Genomic DNA, 19,807 nt, shown 5'->3' with positions numbered 1-19,807 from the left:
GGAGATCGCAGATTCAAGGCCAGCCTCAGTTACTTAGTTGAGGCCCCCCCTGCAAATTAGTGAGACTCTATTTCAAAATAAAGAATAAAAAATTGGGCTGGGGTGTAGCTTGGAGGTACAATGCCCCTAGGTTCAATCCCTGGTACCTTATATATATATATATATACACACACACACACACACACACACACACACACACACACACATGCATATGTAGAATCTGTGTTTTATCAGCAAGACTCTGTGTGTGTGTGTGTGTGTGTGTGTGTGTGTGTGTGTGTGTGTGTGTGTGTTTGGTGGGGATATAACCCAAGGGCATTCTACCTCAGAGATATACCCCAGCTCTATTTTTTGTTTTGAACAGGGTCTTACTAGGTTGCTGAGAGTATCACTATATTGCCAAGGCTGTCCTGAAACCTGTGATACTCCTGTCTCAGTCTCTCAAGTACTGGGATGTGCCACCACGCCCAGCTCAAGAAGGTTTTTTAAAGGACTCTAAGATGCAGCCCATTTATTATTCCACAAGAAATGAGACTTCTAACCTAATTTAATCATCCTTGAGGGGCACCATAATGCCAGTGCCAGTGATTTCTTAGGTACTAACCACTTAAGCTGGAACATCAAAGATGCGAATGATAGGGTGCAGTAAGTGCTTCACATTCACGAGGCTCTGGATTCAGCACCCAGTACCACCAAAAACAAAAGCCTACGGGTGATATTTGCATTTATGCCTACACAAGTTTTTTTTACCCCATTATGATGTATAAATACAATGCACCAATAAAAAAATTAAAAAACACAAAAGCCTAAACATGTATGTGGGGCATCCATGCTATTCTGTTTATTAATGTTTTAATGGGTGGATGTTCAAGTTGCACACAACACACACCCAATAAATGCCTGGCTCAAGCACAGCCAAGGAACAACAGTATCAATAAAAAAACTGATTACATGGGATTTGTAAAAATAACCTTCATTCGCTATTAATAAAACAGACCTCTCCACATATTCCTTCTCACTATACTGCAAAGCAAGGATCAAATCCTTTAACAATGGATTATTCTGCATCTACCATGTGAACTTTTTGACCAAGTACCTATGTAAATTTTTTAAATAATATAGCTGTTGGGAGCCATCTTAGCCCACATGATGATGTCACCATTTCGGACATCTCAGCTAGGTACATGGTGAGTGGAAATTGTCTGCAAGCAGACAAGCTTCTCTAGACCAGATAGGGTCACAAGGTGAACTTAATGACTGCCTATTCTCCAGGAAATGTTTACCTTGCCCCTCCCTAAACCTGGCCTGTGACTGCCTCTCCCTAAAGCTAACCCATGACTGCCTTTCCCTCAACTCATGCCTACCCTGCCATTTAATCACTTTAAAAAATGCTTTGTTTAAATCCTCAATAAAAAAGGATACTGAGGGAAGAAGATGACTTCTGCCTTCTTCCCAACTGCCCCATATCTCTAATCATAATAATTTCTCTAAAAATAATAATTTTGACTCTTCACTAAAAATAATAATTTTCTAAAAATAATAATTTTGTCATTTCACTCAAGATACTTCTAACCAGCAGCAGCTTTCAGTGGCAAGAACATGGAACAAGTAATGTCCACTACATACAGTTAAGAAAGCAAAGCATAATGAAATAAAGCAAATCTCACTTCACCCTTTTAACACTGCCTTTCCAATATCAGAAGGTCTCTTTAGAGGAAGCATAAGCAAGTCTTAGTGGGCACTGCTGATACGCAGAAATGCCTCACAGGAAACATGTTAAGACTGACAGTCCTTAAGAGTATCATACAATTGCAATGTGAAATTAAAAGGCTTCTTACAACTCAGTTCACGCAGTAAACGGTCTGGGCCAGTCTTGCCAAATTAACCCCGAGGTGAGAATGCTGACGAGGAAGCCAATCAGACACTAAATCATTCAGGCTGTCAAAGCGGCAAGCACAGAGCGGGTCCTGGAGGCCCCGTGGTCTTACCTGGCCTGCTTTTGCAACAGATTCAGGTCTGTGCACACCAGCTGGGTGGCGTCCTTCTGATTCAGCAGCACAGATGAGGAAATAACTGACACGGGCGGCCTCATGGGGTGCAGAACAGGGGGAGGATGGGGCGCCTCGTGCTTCCGCAAGTTACTTAAAATCCTTTCTTTAGCTAAAAGAAAAGTCATATTTATTTGGTAATGGGTACTAATGAGTACTAATATACTAAATGGGCATAAATTGGCCTGTTTCTTTCATAAAGAATGCTGAAAAGGCAGGCATGGTAGCATACACCTGTCATCCCAGTACTTAGGGGGCTGAGAGAGAAGGATCACAGATTCCAGGCCAGCCTCAGCAAGTGAGACCTTCAGCAACTTAGCAAGATCATGTTTCAAAATAAAGAAAACAAATTGGGCTGGAGGTGTAGCTCAGAGGTAGAATGCCCATGGATTCAACCTCCAGTACCAAAACATAAAAACAAGACAAAATAAAAGAATACCAGAGCTTTCTAGAACAGTTCTTTAAACCATACGCAGCCTAAATGAGTAAAATCATTATTTATGGTTCTTGTGAGTTCTGAGGGAACATGCACAGGCCTAATACTATTTTCCTAAGATCTAAGACGTCAGGAGCTTGGGGAACACTCAACAGAACTGCTGTCCTAGGAAAGTTCGTAGGTTAATGGTAAGGAGCGAAAGCTCATGATCTTAAATTACGACCCCTGAAAGCCTTCACAATATGCTGAGAAGTTTGAACTTGATGTTAGCATAAAACAGATCTAGTAGAGGCTCTAAGCTAACTCGAGATGTGAACCCTCGCCTGGACAATGGATGGGTGAGTGAGTAGGTCCATAGGCAGGTAGTCCAGCTAAGATTTTAATGCCACCATCCAGAGAAACTTCACAGGATAGGAGAGAAAAAAATGAGTATTATAGGATATAGCTGAGTGGAAAATCTGAAATCAGGTCAAGGTTTGAACAATGCTGGAAGTGTAAAAGATAAAATGAAGGAAGACACGGGCATAAATTTTTTAATAGGTAACAAAGGAAAGGAGTCATCAAGGAAACTTCAAGTCAATAAGTCAATACTACTCAAAATGAATTTTGAATACTACTCAAAATAGTACTACTATGAATTTCTGATCTCATTCCAGATGTAACATTCACTTTTCTATTCTTGTTGAGAAAAATCAAAGAAAATTTAATAGCCATGCTTTCACTTGGCCTGAGAAGTACTATTTGTACCCCATAGAGATGGAAATTAACATTCCAAAAAGGTCCAGTACAGCATTGTCCCTTACAGCTGGTGTTTTTCCACTAGAACCACTCTGCACAGATGTGGCAAACTTGGCTATTCATCACTGAATAAGACTTGTGATTATTTGTGTTAAAGTTTCTTTCAAGCAACCTTATAGGTCGTAACTTTAAAAGAAAACCAGGGGCTCTTTCAAACCCAATATAACTTACCATGAATGAAAAATCAAGGACAATATTTTAAATACAAAATAAAAGAGAGAAAAATTAAAACCCAGAGCTTTTTTTTCCTTTTTTTTTTTTTTCAGTATTGGGGATTGAATCCAGGGACATTCTACCTCTGAGCTTCACCCCCAGCCCTATGTCTTATTCTTTATTTTGAAATAGGGGCTCACTGAGTTGCAAAGGGTCTCACTAAGTAGCTGAGGCTGGCCACAAACCTGTGATCCTCCTGTCTCAGCCTCCCAAGAATTGGAATTACAAGTGTGTGACACCACGCCCGGCTTCCCAGGGCCTATTTTTGACAGCAAATGACAAAACTTTTGAATCCAACAAAACATATTGGTTCAAGAAAAAGAACTCTGTGTCACAAGTGAGCTGGCCAAATTTTCCCTATAATCACAAAGACAGTTCAGTTACTGGATAAAAATCATCACCTAATCTATTCTCATTTGAGAAAAAGCTGAAAGTTATTATTTTGAACTCTAGGCCCACATTTTGTTTAAAATTGCAACCTGTACTGATGGACAGAAACAGGGGGTAGTATTCTCAGCACTAAATGGCAGGATCTCTTCCACATTTATGGACCACAGGAGCCCATGTGGGCAAGTTATCTGACCATTTTACACCCTGGGTTCCTTCTCTGTTCAATGAGAAGAACCCACCACTGAGTTGTGAAGACTGAGTTAATGATATAAAGTAATAGAACCACAGTGGCCAGAACAAACTAACGGCTCCATTAATTCTGAGAAAACAGACTTTGAGGGCAAAGTTCAGGCAACATAAGAGCACTACAGACAGATGAATATAAGCAAACAGCATTCAACAGTCTCCAGATATACAAACATGTTCCTCCTTCTCATTAACAAACTTTCAGGAATAGAAATGAGAACCTATATAGTTAAGTGAAGGGAAATTTTCATACATTCCTCTACCTACCTTTCCGTATTTTTTTCAATAGGATATAGAATTTTTAGAATCAGAAAAAAAATATTATTTCAGAAAGAAAAAAAATAAATCTTGGAGAAAAAAATTTTGCAGTTTTAGATGAGATTGTTCGGCACCTTCATTTTGTAGATGAGTAAAGTGAATCCCAAAAAGGATCTTAATTTCATTTATTCATATAACTACCAGGCTGACTGGAGCAGAAGTAGAATAAGGAAATTTTTGCCTTTCTCTGAATCACTTCACTCTTTTATTATACTATATATTGTAATAGATTATACTATATATTATAATAATTGGGGCAATAATCACAATTAAAATTTTATTATATGTCCTATTTTTAAAAATACATTCAAAGCTGGGCATGGTGGCTCATGCTTGTAATCCCAGCACTTGGGAGGCTAAGACAGGAGGATCACACAGGTTCAAAGCCAGCCTCAGCTACTTAGTAAGACCCTGTTTCTAAATAAAATATAAAACAGGTCTGAGAGTATAGCCCAGAGGTAGAAAGGCCCTAGGTTCCACCCCTAGGACCACACACACACACACACACAAAAATACATTCAATAACTAACATTAATAAACTCAAGCTGGGAATAGTGATACATGCCTGTAATCTCAATACTCAAGAGACTGAGACAGGAGGATCGTAGGTTTGATGCCAACCTGAGCAACTCAGCCAGACTTACCCAGTTTGGTAAATAGCCCTTAAGCAACTTAGTGAGACCCTGTCTCAAAATAAAAAAATAAAAGAACTGGGTTGTGGCTCAGAGGCAGAATGTCCATGGATTCAATCCCCAGTACATATATATACATAATATGTATATGTGTGTATATTAGATATTATAATGTATGTAAATATATAGGTAAAACACAGATAGGTAAGTTCAAATTTCATTTTCTGTTCTTTTTCTGTTGTGTAGTACATCAGTACCTTTGTAGGTTAAATGGGGTTTTGTGGCTTAGCATATAACTGGTCATTTATAACACTGTCTCTCTAGAAAACTGCACTGTGAGAAATGAACAGCTTCAGAATACAATCCATTTGGATGGTAATTTTTCCAGATACAGAAGAGTTTATAAAACAAGAAACAGACTTCTGAATGTTAAAATTATAAGCCCAAAATAATTATATTTGAGGCTGTACTTTACACATACTTTCCTAAGTAAACTGAAAAATCTTTTTAAAGCTTCACAGAAGAGATGGACCAACCCTCTCTTTAGTTACACCAGTAAAGTGTAACTGGAAAGTCTGTGAGCAGCTGCTTCTTAAGAGTTCTTTTAGGGAGGGTTAGAGTGTGGAAGACGTGACCACCAATGGCTCTGATTCAGTCACCCACTCCCTCGCTCATTCACTGGGGCCGATGCTCATGTGACTCACCCATCAAGGGATCGGTGAAGTCCAGCTGCACTGACACGCTGCAGGCAGCAGCACAGGCCTCGAGCTTGGCCTGCATCCACACACCAACCGTCTCCTGGAACTCGTGACGTATGCGCTCCATGTTCAAGTACTCCATCCACAGATCCTGGAGTGAAACCACAGTACTTGAACTCTGATGAACAGATGAATCATTATTCATGTGTAAAACTATATATTTAACTATACGGTGAACCAGTAAGTGTCAATATGAGGTTGTCCACTCCAACTGCTCCAGCATTAGGATGGACTGCATTTAATATGGCCACTACTGACCTTAGAAATAGTTGCAAATTTTTTTGACAGACCCACTATATGTATATTTACAAATATTATGTATATATGCTACTGAGTTAACAAATTGCAGTTAATCAAATCTGGATTAGGCCGGGTGTGGTGGTGCACGCGTGTAATCCCAGCAGTTGGGAGGCTGAGACAGGAGGATCGTGGTTCGCAGACAGCCTCGGCTCTTAGTGAGGCCCTTTACAATTCAGTGAGACCCTGTTTCAAAATAAAGAATAAGAAAATAGGGCTGTGGGTTTTGCTCAGAGGTAGAACACCCCTGGGTTCCATCCCCAGTACCACAAAACAAAACAAAACAAAAAATCTGGATTAAATCAAGCCTCTAAATCCAAACACTAATTGATAGGAAATAAAGGGGACAGAAAAATATGTAAAACCGTGCCACAAAATACAATAATAAAAATATAGGCTGTAAGAGAAACCATCAAACGACCCAGTTTCTTCAACAAACTGCAAAAAAAAAAAAGGAATAAGAAAAGAAACTGTATATTAGCAGATTTACAGGACACATCAACCAATCACAAAATGTAGATCTTAATTCAAACAAACTGTAAAAATAAGTAAAATTAAAGCTAGGTCTGGTGGTACAGACCTGTAATCCCAGCTACTCAGGAGGCTGAGACAGGAGGATCACAAGTTGGAAGCAAGCCAGGACAACTTAGTAAGCTTCTGTCTCAAAACAAAAATTTTAAAAGGGTGATGGGAGAGTTGCCCAGCAGTAGAGTGCTTCTGGGTTCAATCCCCAATACTTCAAAAATAATAAAAAAAATTTAAACTTCTATGACACTTATAAGACAACTGGAAATTTGAACACTGACTAGATATTTGATATTAAGAAATTATTGTTAAAATTTTTAGATGTAAATGTGATTGGGTTACTTTTTTTGGGGGGTGGAGTAGTGGGGGTGGAACCCAGGGGCTTTTCTACCTCCGGGCTATGCTCCCAGACCTATTTTATATTTTATTTGGAAACAGGGTCTCACTAAGTTGCTGAGAGCCTCACTAAGTAGCTGAGGCTGGCTTTGAACCTGTGCGATCCTCCTGTCTCAGCCTCCCAAGCGCTGGGATTACAAGCATGTGCCACCATGCCCAGCTCTGGGTTACATTATTTTTATCTTTATCTTTTAAAACTCAAATGAAGGTTTAGCTCCAAGATAATATGACAGAGTGAGTATAGACAAAACTAAATACATGATATATGAAGGGAACAAGAGAAGGATACGTCCATTACACTGTTCTATTTTTCTACATGGTGGAATTTATTCTTACTAAAAGATGAAATGTCACTTTTATCTCTGCACTAAATAACTGTTGACAGAGGCTGCCAGATGAAAGCAAACACACGGAGTTAATGATGACTAGGCAAAAGACAAAATCTAGAGCTTTAATTACAGATTAAAAACTACAACAACAAAGGAGTTACCATGGCAAATGGCAAAGACTGACTTTAAAAAAGGGAAGAGAAGAAAGCGATTAATTGTGCAGATGCTGAGGAACCAGGAAAAATCTGAGAGAACCAAAAGAGCTATCATCAATTTTTTTTTTTTTTTTTTTTTTTTTTTTTTTTGTGTGTGTGTGTGTGTGTGTGTGTGTGTGTTACTGGGAATGTAATGTGGGGGCCTCCTACCTCTACCTACACTTCCTCTCTCCGACACCCCAGACATATTTTTTACTTGGAAACAAGGTCGCTCTAAGTTGCTGAGAGCCTAAGTTGCTAAGGCTGGCTTCAAACCTGTGATCCACCAGGCCCAGCCGTATGGTTTTTTAAGACACTGATCATGTATCTACTATGTGCAAAGACCTAGATAAGGATTTAGGATGTAGAATATAAAGAAGAAATGAGCATGGAACAGTTCTCAAAAAATTTCAGGAAGCCAGGCATGGTGGCACACACCTGTAATCCCAGTACTTGGGAAGCTGAGACAGGAGGACTGCAGGTTCAAAGACAGCATCAGCTACTTAATAGTGCCCTCTGCAACTTAGTGAAACCCTGTTTCAAAATAAGGAATAAAAAATAGGGCTGAGGGTAAAGCTTGTAGATAGACTGCCCCTGAGTTCAATCCCCAGTACTGCCAAAAAAAAAAAAAAAAAAAAGAAAAGAAAAAGAATTCAGGACACTATAACCTTGTACTTATTTTTCTTATTTCTCTGGCCCTACATTCCCAGCCTTATTTCTCTGTACATTAAGTGTTATTTCTAAGGTTCTACCTTCAGTCCCTTGCTTAATCTAAATACTCTATTGAACCCAATTTTCTTACCCAGCCTCATTCCTGAATTCTAGATCTGTATCTCCCTTCCAGGCCAACTCCCTGATAAGAGCTGTCTTTGAAGCAGGCATTTCCTTTTACAGAATTTCCCTATCTTGGCAAAGAGCACTTCTTAGCTGCCCACATTAAATACTTGAGAGTCCTTGTATAATTAATCAATCACAAAGTCCTACTGATTGTTCAATAATATTTTTAATTCCTCCATTTCCTTAATCACTGCTGCTTTTCTGACAGCTCTCCAAATAAGGCTTCAGAATTGGGGACAGAGACGTGGCTTCAGTTGTACAGTGCTTGCCTAGCAAGCAAGAGGCCCTAGGCTGAAATCCTTAGCACTGCCAAAACCAAAAAGCAAAATAAACAAAACTTCAGATAAAATCCAAATTCTGTAAAAAATACACATGGCCCCTAAGTCACTCCCTCCATATGCATCTCTGTCTTTCAGTCGGCTTTTCTCAGCTGCTCTGCCCTCACCTGCACCATTCTGAACAAGCCCTGTCTTTGCGCACAGTCGTCTGGCTGCCAATGAACACCTGTGCCGCTCCCAGCACTGTGCCATTCCTCTCAACCTGACCAGCTGCTGCCCGTCCTTCAGGTTACCATCCAGCCCAGCCTGAAGCAGGGGCTGCTCCTGTGTCCCACTGTACTGTGCCCTCTGCTGCCAGCCTCGATCAGTGACGCAGGAACTGCTTAGTCCCCAATTTGACAAAAAGCTCCTGTCCTAAGGAACTGTATCAGATTTGTTTTTATGTTTTTGGCATTAGGCACCTGAAACCCAGAATACATTAAATAAATATTGAAGGAAGAAAAGAGAAGGAGAGCGGAGGAGAAGAGAAGTGAAACATCTACTAGAGATGAAACACCACATACTATGTGGAAGCAGGCAGGCTTAAAGATCCAAAGGAAAGTCTCTTAAATCTTAGGAGGTTCCTACATCTTATCGGGGTGTTGGTATCAGTGCCCAATACAGTTAAGGCCCTAGAAAAGAGGATTCAGAATAGAAGAGATATGTCTTGCCCATCCATGCCTGTCCCCAAGCTCGTGACAAAAGCTTAAAGAAAATAAAGTTTAGAAATTTGAGTCTGAAAAAGGCTCACAGACATCTTTGGGTACCATAGAAGGAAGAGGTGAGGCACACAGAGACAAACAAGTGCTCCAGAAGAGCAACCAGGGCTGAGACAGACACGCCAGCCTCCTCAAAGCCCAAGGGAGCCGCCATCTCTTCCCTACAACTGTCTTCTGTATCATGAATGGCCATTTAAAATTCTTTCCCTTTATGGCTGAGTATGTAGCTCAGAGATAGAGCACTTGCCTAGTATGTGTAAAACTTTGGGCTCAAGCCAGGCGTGGTGGCACATGCTTGTAATCTCAGTACTTGGGAGGCTAAGGCAGGAGGATTTCAGGTTCGCGGCCAGATTTAGCTACTTAGTGAGAACCTCCACAACTTAGTGAGACCCTATTTCAAAATAAAGAATACAGTATGAATATAATGCACCAATAAAAATATAAATAAAAATAAAAATAAAAAGAAAGAAAGAAAGAATATATTTAATCTTTATTTTGGGGTATAACTCAGAGGCAGAATGCCCCTGGATTCAAAAACCAGTACCACAAAAAATAACCCCTTTGGGCTCAATCCCTAGCACTACAAAAAGTATCTTTCCCTGTGTTCTTTATGGCAGAGATGATGCTTAAGTATTCAGCTGGGCCAGGCGTGGTGGCGAACGCTTGTGATCCCCTCACGCTTGGGAGGTGGAGACAGGAGGACTGCACAGGTTCGAAGCCAGTCTCACTGGCTTAAGAGACCCTGTTTCCAACTAAAAATATAAAATAGGTCTGGGAGTGTAGCCCGGAGGTAGAAGGGCTTCCAGGAAAAACAACAACAACAACCAAAAAAAAGTGTTCAGCTGCTAACAATTTAAAATAAGAATACAAACAATTAAAAAAAAACTATGTGTATGTAAGATTATAAAAAGGCTGAGAAAGAGCTTAGGCCTTCAGAGGAAAACTGGAGAATCAAAAGGCAATAATATGCTCTCTGTATAATCACTTAGAACTGATAAAACTCACAAACACAATGGCCATTCTTGTGACCACCTATTTCCATACCAATAAGTGGTTTTGCCATTAGATTAAAACTATGACAAGTTCAAATCACATTCAGGAATGCTAACCACAACACTGTCACGGTTTTACCTGCTGATTCTGCATCACTTTTGCTAGCCTGTGAACATCATAGTGCTTTGGTAAAGAAGGTATATAGGTATCTCCTTTTTGAAAGCTTTCATCTTCTAGCCATAATACATATACATTGAAGAGCCTAAATGAAAAGAAACACAGTTATATAAAATATTTTTAAATCTGCACAGGTACAATTCCTTACATTGCTAGAAACTCTGGCACCAAACCATAAAGAAAGCCGGGAATTCAGAAAATGTGTCCAAAGACCACTACCTCTACTTCCACAGCCCAGCAGGGAAACCCATCACAGATAATTAAAATATGGTGCAATCACTGCTAGAACAAAAGGCCTGAAGAAGGGGCTCCGAGAGCACTGTTGTTAACATGGGACTAAACATTCCACAAAGAAAATAACTGAAAGAGGATCTGAACCTGGAGCTTCGCTTTCATGGGCAATTCAGTCATGGCGAAGGCCCCATGGCCATCTCCTGCCTTGAAAAATCATTAATAGAATTTACTGCATGTGTGTACCTGCTCTCACTAAAAAGAAATGAAACAAAGCTAGGCTTACAAAAGCCTTGATTTTCCAATAAAAAAAAAATTATTTCTTTTATTTTTATTTGATTTTACAGGGAACACAGTCCCCCTATAAGGTCACTGGTATTCTAAGTAGCCATGTGCATCAAGAGCTCTAGAGAAGTAGGTAGCACATGCAGACGACTGGGTGGGGGCCAGACGGGAGCATGTGGTGGCGATACTTGACCAGGTGCAACACTGCTCCTTTGCCTCCAGGACAGCGTGTCCAGGAGACACACGGACAGGGAAGAGGCTGGTAGGTGTATGGTTCTTTTAGCTTCAGACCCAGTGAGACAGATGGCCACTTTATAACATACCACAGGAGGGGATTTAAAAGAGGCAGAGGGAGTATTGAAGACTTTCTTGTCTTATCTAAAATGTTTAAAGAGAAAGCCTTCCACAGGTTAAGCTTGGCAAAAAAAAAAAATCAGTAAATAAATAAATTTTCCTTCAACCAAGCAAGTTCAGGGGAGAAATCATTTTGGAGGCTGGGAGCAAACCCTAAGGCCTATGGTCAAGTAAGCCTGAGGCCTCAGTGTTAGATAAAACCTTAGATTTCCTCACAAGCTGTTTTGTCATCAGGGCTAATTATTAACACTCATTTTTACTAAGTCTAATTTATATAGACTAATATTTGACTTATATTAAACTTACAAATGAAAGTGAAGGAATAATATAAAAAAAAAAAACTCATTTCAGAGTTAACCTTTGGGACATAGTTGGGCATAGTGCCTGTTAGGATAAGAAGTCTGGGGAGACTCCTTGACAAACACACCCCCGGGTGAATCCCTGAATCCACTGAGGAGTCCATGAGCCATATTTATAGATCCCTGCCTTGAACATTTATTTGTTTGAAAGAGCTATTCTAGCAGGCGGTAATATTTAATACTTGTGTGTCAGCTGTGATCAATTTGGTTTATTTCTATTTTTACATAAAGAAACAGAAGAGTGTTAACCCTCTGATTATCAGACTCCAGCCACTTGAGACAGCTACATCCAAATGGCTGATTCACTTCTCTTGAAGAACATAAATGAGAGACAAATCAATGTGCAAATGGATATCAAGGCCACCTTTCATATTCAACCTCTAGAATCTGTCCCACAGCTAACCACTGCAGCAGAGTAGCTGTGCTACAGACAGCAACGGGAACGGCTAAATAACCATCTTACCTCACAAGTTCTGTGTGCAATTCTGGTGAAGTCAGGTAACCAGGGGTGCCAGCCTGACTCTCCAGTGGCCCTTCACTGCCCTCTGCTGGAACACAGAGGGCCTTGCTGGCAGCGTGGTGAAAGTCAGCAACTTCTGTCAGACGCCTCTTCATATCTTTCAACAAACTGATATGAACAGGACTTTGAAAAAACCTTCTTCCAATACAACCATCTATGGGTAACCTAAAAAAAATATGAACAAAGATCTATAACCTTTCAACACAAGATGCTTTTTCTATGTGGCACAAAAGAGGAATTAACAAGGCAAGTTACTGGGGCTGGGTACACATACCATTAAATTAATACCTATTACTTCTGACTCAAAAGGATATTTTGAGGATCCCAAAGTGGTAAAGTGCCCCTGGATTCAATATCCGGTAACAAAAATATCTAGGGTAATAAATTTTAAACAGAGAGGGAGAGAGATTCTAGCTAGAGGTCACCAAAGAATGACTCTCACCCCTACCTCACAGTGTCAGAAGACACAATGGGCTCAAAGGCACTTACTACCATTGTGGGTACCGTACCCATACTGCGGTCCTGGGCGGTGAAGATACAGGAGGAAGAACTTCTGCCAAATGAGTGGCAGAAGAGGGTGATCCGAAGGTGTGACCAGAGCCTGTTGGGCCCAGCGATAAATCAGCAGCCTCTGCAAGGATGGGACGATAGGAAGCTTCAGCTGGGCCTGGGCTTTCTACAAGAGAGGACTGGCTTTAGCAACTACAAAACAAACACAATCTCAAACTCTTACTCTTTCTAAATAATCCCAAGAAAATACTAAATATTTTGTTCTCAATTCAGTAAGAAAAAAAAGCCATAGAAAATTTCTTTCTCCAACCCACTACTGACACTCAACTTTTGCTGTCAAGACATTTCACAGACCCCAGCCTCAAAATGGGTCTTAAGAGACAGCTTGTCTAACCTCATTTCCATTTCAAAAATTCTTTGACACGTAAAATGCTACATAGCAAGACAATGGAATGCTATAAAGACCAAAGTAAATCTCAAACTTTATTGGTCTTTTGAAATGTTAGGTTTTATAAGGATTTCCAAGAATGATGAATTCCTTGACAGGCTCCGAAACGCAAATGTGAAGCCTACACTATGGCACCTAAAGCAGGTCTTTAAATCTAGCCTTAGTCTAGTCTTTCTCGCACAGTAGTGAGCCTAAGAACCAGCCAGGGAGTTTTTAAAAAGAAATTCCTAGTTACAACCCAGACTCAGAGACTCAGAATCTGAGAAAGCTGGGGTCAGGAATCTGGTTTTTAACAAGTTCTTAAAGGAAGTCTGATGCATTTGGAACACAATTGCTTTAAACCAACAACTCCTCAGTCAACTAGGTTATGACTCTAGTCACTAGAGTCTCATTATCAAATGGACCTTGGAACGCCAAGTTTACACTCAATTATATTAGAGTTTCTGTTGCTATTGTTTTTTGTTTGGAAACAGGGCCTTGCTAGGTTGTTGAGAGTCTTGCTGCACTGCTGAGGCTGATCTCAAGCCTGTGATCCTCTTGTCTCAGCCTACCAAGTACTGCCGTTATAGGCATGTGCTGCCATACCCAGTTACAAAAGCGTTTTAAGTATTGGTTTGGTGTTTTAAGCTTTTCAAATATTCACGAGAAAAGAAAACATAGAAGTTCACAAGCTAAGGTGATTTCCTCAGCATTGAAGTATCAGCTACCTCCCACCACTTAGATGCAGAAGTATTATTTGCACCTTCAGAGCTTGGTCAGGGGTAAAAGCAGAGTTTATGACCAATTCCCCTTCAACAACTCTTCGGAGCTGGGAGTCTTCTTCAAAGATGGATTCCATGTTCAGCACAGTCCATGCAAACCAGACCTATGATGACACCAGGCAAAGGGAGAGAAACGAGTCACCACCTCCAACTGACACAGTACATCCTCACAGTTCACAAATCAACATCTTTTTTAGGATTGGGGATGTAGCTCTCTGGTAGAGGGCTTGCCTATCATGCATAAGGGCTTGGGTTTCATCCCCTGCACTGCTAAAACAAACAAAAATTTGTGTATATTCAATCTCGGTCATCAAATATTTGGTTTCTAAAATTAATAAACATTTAATGTCTATTTATAGTCTTGTCACACTTATAGAATTAAACAAAAAGATAATTGGAAAATGTTAAACTCCTCTGAAAAGACTATGTTAGGATAAGAAAAATGTCCATTCACTCAATAATATTTACTGGACAAGCTTGGTACACAAGGTACATAAAAAAGGACCAGACATGGGCTCTGTCCTTAAGAAGTCCTTTCCATCTGTTGTATAGACAAAACTAATACTACGCAACCAAAACTGTGACAGGAGCAGTGGTGAGGACTGTGTGGGGCTCTGTGTAGAGATGGGCAGAAAGGGCAGTTCCCTAAGAGACTCAGCAAGGCAGAGAGCAGAGGTGGAAACACAGGCATGAGTCCAAGCAACAGCAAAGAGCTGGCTTCAGCTTCATCACAAGAAGTCAGAGGGAGAGAAGGAAGTAAGACTGAGAGGCAACCTGATGTAAGTGATGAGACAGACATGGTTTTATACACAGTCTGAGAGCTGGTAATAATGCTGCTGATGACAGTGACAAAAGGCAGTGCTCAGTGAGTGCTAGCGAGGTGCTAAGCACTGTTCTAAATGCTTTACCTACAGGTGCCATCATACTCCCATTTGACAACTGAGGACAGAGATGAGGACAGACAAGCTGCCCAAAGCAGAGCTAACAAATGGCAGAACCAAGACTAGAACCTCAACCACTCTGAGTCAGGCCACTGACCTAATTTCAGGTAACTTCTGTAGCCAGGAGGGGCGACAACACCTCAACAGAGGGTAGCTGTGATAATGAAGTGGAAAGTATACTTCTAGGTACTAAATGAGAAATAAAAAACAGTTCTTGTAGGCTATTAGTAATGTACTAGCAAGGATGATAACAATATTAAGCTCAGGGAAATTACAAATGGTCCTGAGTGGGCTTCCTACCTGAGTGGGCGTGGCCAAACCCTCCACAAAAGAAGGAGTGATGTTGCCTGCCACGATCCAGCTCACCAACGAAGAGAGCAGACTCCGGTCACAGTGGTAACCCAAAGCATTCTACAGCGGGAGAAGAGGTGGGAGAGAAGAGGCATTTTCAAAAACCTGATCATCGCCAGGCATGGTGGTGCATGCCTGTCGTCCCAGTACTTGGGAGGCTAAGACAAGAGGATAGCAGGTTCAAGACCAATCTTGGCAAGACAGCAAGACTCTGTTTCAAGACAAAAACATTTTTAAAAAGGGGGACTTAGGGGTGTATCTTAGAGGTACAATGTCCCTGAATTTAACTCCCAGTAACACACACACACACCATTGACTCTTTCGAGAGTATTAGCAACTGTCTCACTACAATGGAAGATTCTGGTAAGATACATATTTCAAGAAGTCCAGCAGCACAAGCAGTTCCAGGCCATGGACTACAGCCACATGCAACAAACAAGGCCATTCCTGGGTGTTCTTTCCTTTGACTTCCACTGACCAGGATTACTGAGATAAGACACCATTAAGGCAACACTTTTAAAAGCTATGGCAGCCAGGCATGGTGGCGCACACTTGTAATCCCAGCATTCAGGAGGCTGAGACCAGAGATTTTGGTTTGCAGACAACCTCAGCTATTTAGTGAGGCCCTCTGCAACTCAGTGAGACCCGGCTTTCAAAATAAACAATAAAAAACAGGGCAGGGGGTGTAGCTTGGAGGTCGAATGGCCTTGGATTCCATTCCCAGACCCGCAAAAAAAAAAAAAAAAAGATAGTGGCCACAGAATAAAGAATAATACCCAGAACCTTTCAGGAGAACCTTTTAAAAAGCTACCAAACATAAATTCTAATGGGTTACCTTATGCTGCTGGTAGAGTAATTTCTGTACACAGTCTTCCTCCAGCAGCTGAAAGGCTGTTTTACACAAGTGGTCCATGAGGAAGAGGATGGATTGTTCCCGGTACCAAAGATGCTGGCCTATGAGAGCCTGAACCCAGAACTCCAACACAGCAACAGGGCCCACTTCGTTAGGCTGGGTGCTTACAGATATGTGTGCCTGTGCGGAAACATTCAGGTGATACGAAAGGTAACAACCAGCCTCCCATTTTTAAAACACCAACAAAACAGGTTTTACCTCCATTAAAGCCCTAATCTGTTGGCCTTCTCAGTGCCAGAAGCACGGTACCAAGTGACTGAAAATGACCACATCGTCAACGTGCTAACACCAAAGCACTTTGTGGTTGGGGAGAGGGGCGAGGGAACATCTGAGCGTCTGCAAGGGCCCTGACCTGGATCATGCTGTTGAGCAGCTTCACGTTGTCCCCGAGACTGGCTCCTGTCAGGTGCTGCGCCACCTTCTGGGTGACCTGCTGTGTGACACCCTGCGGTACGCCACTGTCCAAGTGCAGGAAGAGGAGGAGGTGTGACAGAAACCTGCCAGGCACACAGGAGCACACGCTTTACATTCGATCAGGAGTCAGCAGACATGACAGTAAATTACTTGTGAGGAAACAGAAAATATTAAATTGGTTCCATTTATAGACCAAAGTTCTCCTTAGGGATGCTGATAAATCTGCAGGAATTTCATTTTCATATTTAATGTAAATTAATGGAAATTTATCTACCTGTAGAATTGTAATGAACAGATCCAATACAAACACATGCCACTTAAAGAGCAATAGAGGAAACACCCCAAAACACCACTCTCCCCTCCACACCTCTCACCTCTGCTAATAAAAGCAGACATGTTTTCCAAGTCAATCATTCAGTTACCAAACTCCCCTAGAGCCCAGAGTGCTAATGTTTTAAAACTTCTGAAAAAGAGCTCCCAGTCCTAATGCTTTCCAATTGCAGTCAAATGTCTAGGAGAAGAGCCTAAGAATCTATATTTAATAAGCCCCTCAGGTGTTCCTCATTGTTACTAAGTCTGAGACACACAGCAGACAAACTTCCCTGTGCCTTCCCCTGTGCCTCACCCACTCCAGGGCTCCTCCACATCTGGCCTCACCTCCCCCTGTATCCCTCTTCAGGAGGCCCAGCCACATGCTCTACTTCCTGCCTCCTGAAAGGGTAGCCCCTTGCCACCTTCCTTTACATCTTAGCAATTCACAACACTGCTGTGCTCTGCCTACAGTGCACAGTGTAGGCAATGACAAGCAGTATGTTTTGCTAATGTTACAATGGCAAAGCTATTTGTGCTCACTGTCAGAAGGACTAGTCCCAGAGTCTCATGAAAACAACTGCTCTTTCAAACAATGGTAAGCTTTAATAAGCAAGCCCGAGTTAAATGAGAAAGTAAATACCTTTCACAATACTAAAACTGAATCATCAGAATCACCAACCTGCATTCTAAACTGAGTGCAGAAGTGTTCTGCCTCATAAAAAATACACGATGCCAGGCGTGGTGGTGCACACTTATAATCCCAGCATTTGGGAGGCTGAGACAGGAGGATCGCAGTTTGCAGCCAGCCTCAGCTACTTAGTGAGGCCCTCTACAACTTAGTGAGCTCTTGCTTCAAAATAAAGAATAAGAAAAATAGGGCTGAGAAAGTAGCTCGGGGGTAGAATGCCCCTGGGTTCCATCCCCAGTACCGCAAAAAAAAAAAAAAAAAAAAAAAAAAACCACTATTGAAATATCATTCCCTTAATTTTATGTAAGAACCAAAAGACGTACTGTTCTCACTGGGACACAGGCAGAACATACTTACTGCTCATTCTTCAGAAGGTAATACTGGCAAGGGTAGAACAAAGGTAGAATCTTATCCAGGACATGGACCACTGTTCTCAAATGCCTTGACTGGACCAGAATTCCCAACAGCGGGATGCCTTCCGCACAAAACTTCTCAATGCTATGGAAAAAGAAAAGGTGATGGAGGATACAAGGTAGCTGGCTTGTAAACTTACATTTTTCTAAAGAGCTCCCAGGCTACAATACATAGGTTATAGCTCAGGTCTCTTAACAATTTTAGTTTGTTTGTTTTGTGGAGCTTGAGATTAAACCCAGGGACATTCTACTTATGAACTACACCCTGGCTCTATTTTCTTTATTCGGAAACAGGGTCTCACTAAGTTGCAGAGGCCTCACTAAGCAGCTGAGGCTGGCCACGCACCTTCCATCCTCCTGTCTCAGCATTCCACGTACTGGGATTACACCCAAATCCAAGCTTTTTAATGCCTGTCTTCACACAGAAATATTCAACTCCGAATTCCGGAAGTACAAAAGAACTTAAAAGTTCATCTATATTTTCATTTTATAAATGAGACAAGAGAAATATTGTGCTTCAAATCACATAATTTCCTGGGGTGGTGTAACGATGAGACCACAGTTATAAATCTGTGGATTACAAGCGTGTGCCACCACGCCCGGCCTTCTCAAACACTTCTTCTAAGAGCTAAGAAGGTCCCCTATCTGGTTAATCCCACAAGTGACTGCAGTAAAGGGTAGATTCAAAAGTCAGTTCAGTCTGTCAGTATAACCGGCAAATTCTTCTAAAACCAATGTTTTTGGATAATGGGGCAGTACTGTGAATTGAACTCAGGGACACTCACTCTACCACGGAGCTACATCCCCAGACAGCCTGTTTAGGTTTTTGTTTTGTCTTGTTTTGTTTTGTTTTGTTTTGTTTAAATGGGAGTCTCCCTAAATTGCCCAAGGCTAGCCTTGAACTTGGCAATCCTCCTGCTTCAGCCTCCTGAGTAGCTGGGATTACAGGCGTACACCACTGCACCTGGCTTCTAAACCCAACTTGTCATAAAAATTTTCTTTCTCTTTAGCTCACCTTAGAGATTCTATCATTAGCAAAGAATCTTAAATTTAGGAAGAAAATAGATGATCCATATAAAGATTCGCTTTTTAGATTTATTTATAATTGCAAAACTCAGTTGCAGAAATAACCTAAGTAAACCTGAGGAAAGGCTATTCAATGGGAATTTAAAATAATGCAGATGACGGCCCAGAGCGACATGGAAGAAGACTTGTTATAATGATACTGGGGGGAAGTCATAAAAATTTCATCTTAATTACTGCAACTACTAGTAAAGAAAAGTTAAAGAGGGAAAAATACACAGATGACATCACAACAAGATGTTTTTTGTACTAGAGTGGTAAAAATGTTGGCTTTCTCTTTTCTGTAGACTGGTTATATTGCTTTAACTCTAGAGGAAAAAATGATTTTTTAAAAAATGCAAAGTCTACTACATGAAGAAGGCATGAACAATACTGGAAGCAAAAAACAAACGATATGGAATGTTATAAAAATACATTATGGCTCTAAAACAGATCTAAAATATCAGATAAAAACCAACAGAAAAAAGGCATTTTTGGTTGCGTTTTTTATGCTTTGTATGAGTCCATTTATTTATTTACTTTTATGGGTACATTATAGAAAAGCCATGTTTTAGTATGAGAAGGACTCTGGGTAATTTTCTGACTGTTGTTCTCTGTACTG

The 19,807-nt window shown here is 40.9% G+C and overlaps 1 protein-coding gene across 2 annotated transcripts in view; it reads right to left on the bottom strand.

Moving 5' to 3' along the window:
* Positions 1 to 19,807, bottom strand: part of EPG5 (ectopic P-granules 5 autophagy tethering factor) — a gene marked incomplete at both ends in the record, with an annotated part of 104,642 nt that overhangs the window by 38,581 nt on the left and 46,254 nt on the right. For both annotated transcript variants that reach the window (XM_080714842.1, XM_080714843.1), the window contains 10 exons: positions 1,989 to 2,160; positions 5,786 to 5,930; positions 10,585 to 10,708; positions 12,316 to 12,537; positions 12,882 to 13,048; positions 14,073 to 14,195; positions 15,333 to 15,443; positions 16,219 to 16,416; positions 16,649 to 16,793; positions 18,068 to 18,208. In XM_080714842.1, the coding sequence (XP_080570968.1) occupies positions 1,989 to 2,160; positions 5,786 to 5,930; positions 10,585 to 10,708; positions 12,316 to 12,537; positions 12,882 to 13,048; positions 14,073 to 14,195; positions 15,333 to 15,443; positions 16,219 to 16,416; positions 16,649 to 16,793; positions 18,068 to 18,208 (1,548 nt within the window). The remainder of the gene's footprint in view (positions 1 to 1,988; positions 2,161 to 5,785; positions 5,931 to 10,584; positions 10,709 to 12,315; positions 12,538 to 12,881; positions 13,049 to 14,072; positions 14,196 to 15,332; positions 15,444 to 16,218; positions 16,417 to 16,648; positions 16,794 to 18,067; positions 18,209 to 19,807) is intronic.

Source organism: Muscardinus avellanarius (genome assembly GCF_963383645.1).
Source record: "Muscardinus avellanarius genome assembly, chromosome: 17".
NCBI classification, from domain to species: domain Eukaryota; kingdom Metazoa; phylum Chordata; class Mammalia; order Rodentia; family Gliridae; genus Muscardinus; species Muscardinus avellanarius.
Note: the sequence above shows the minus strand (reverse complement) of the source record. Positions and strands in the feature narration are given on the sequence as shown.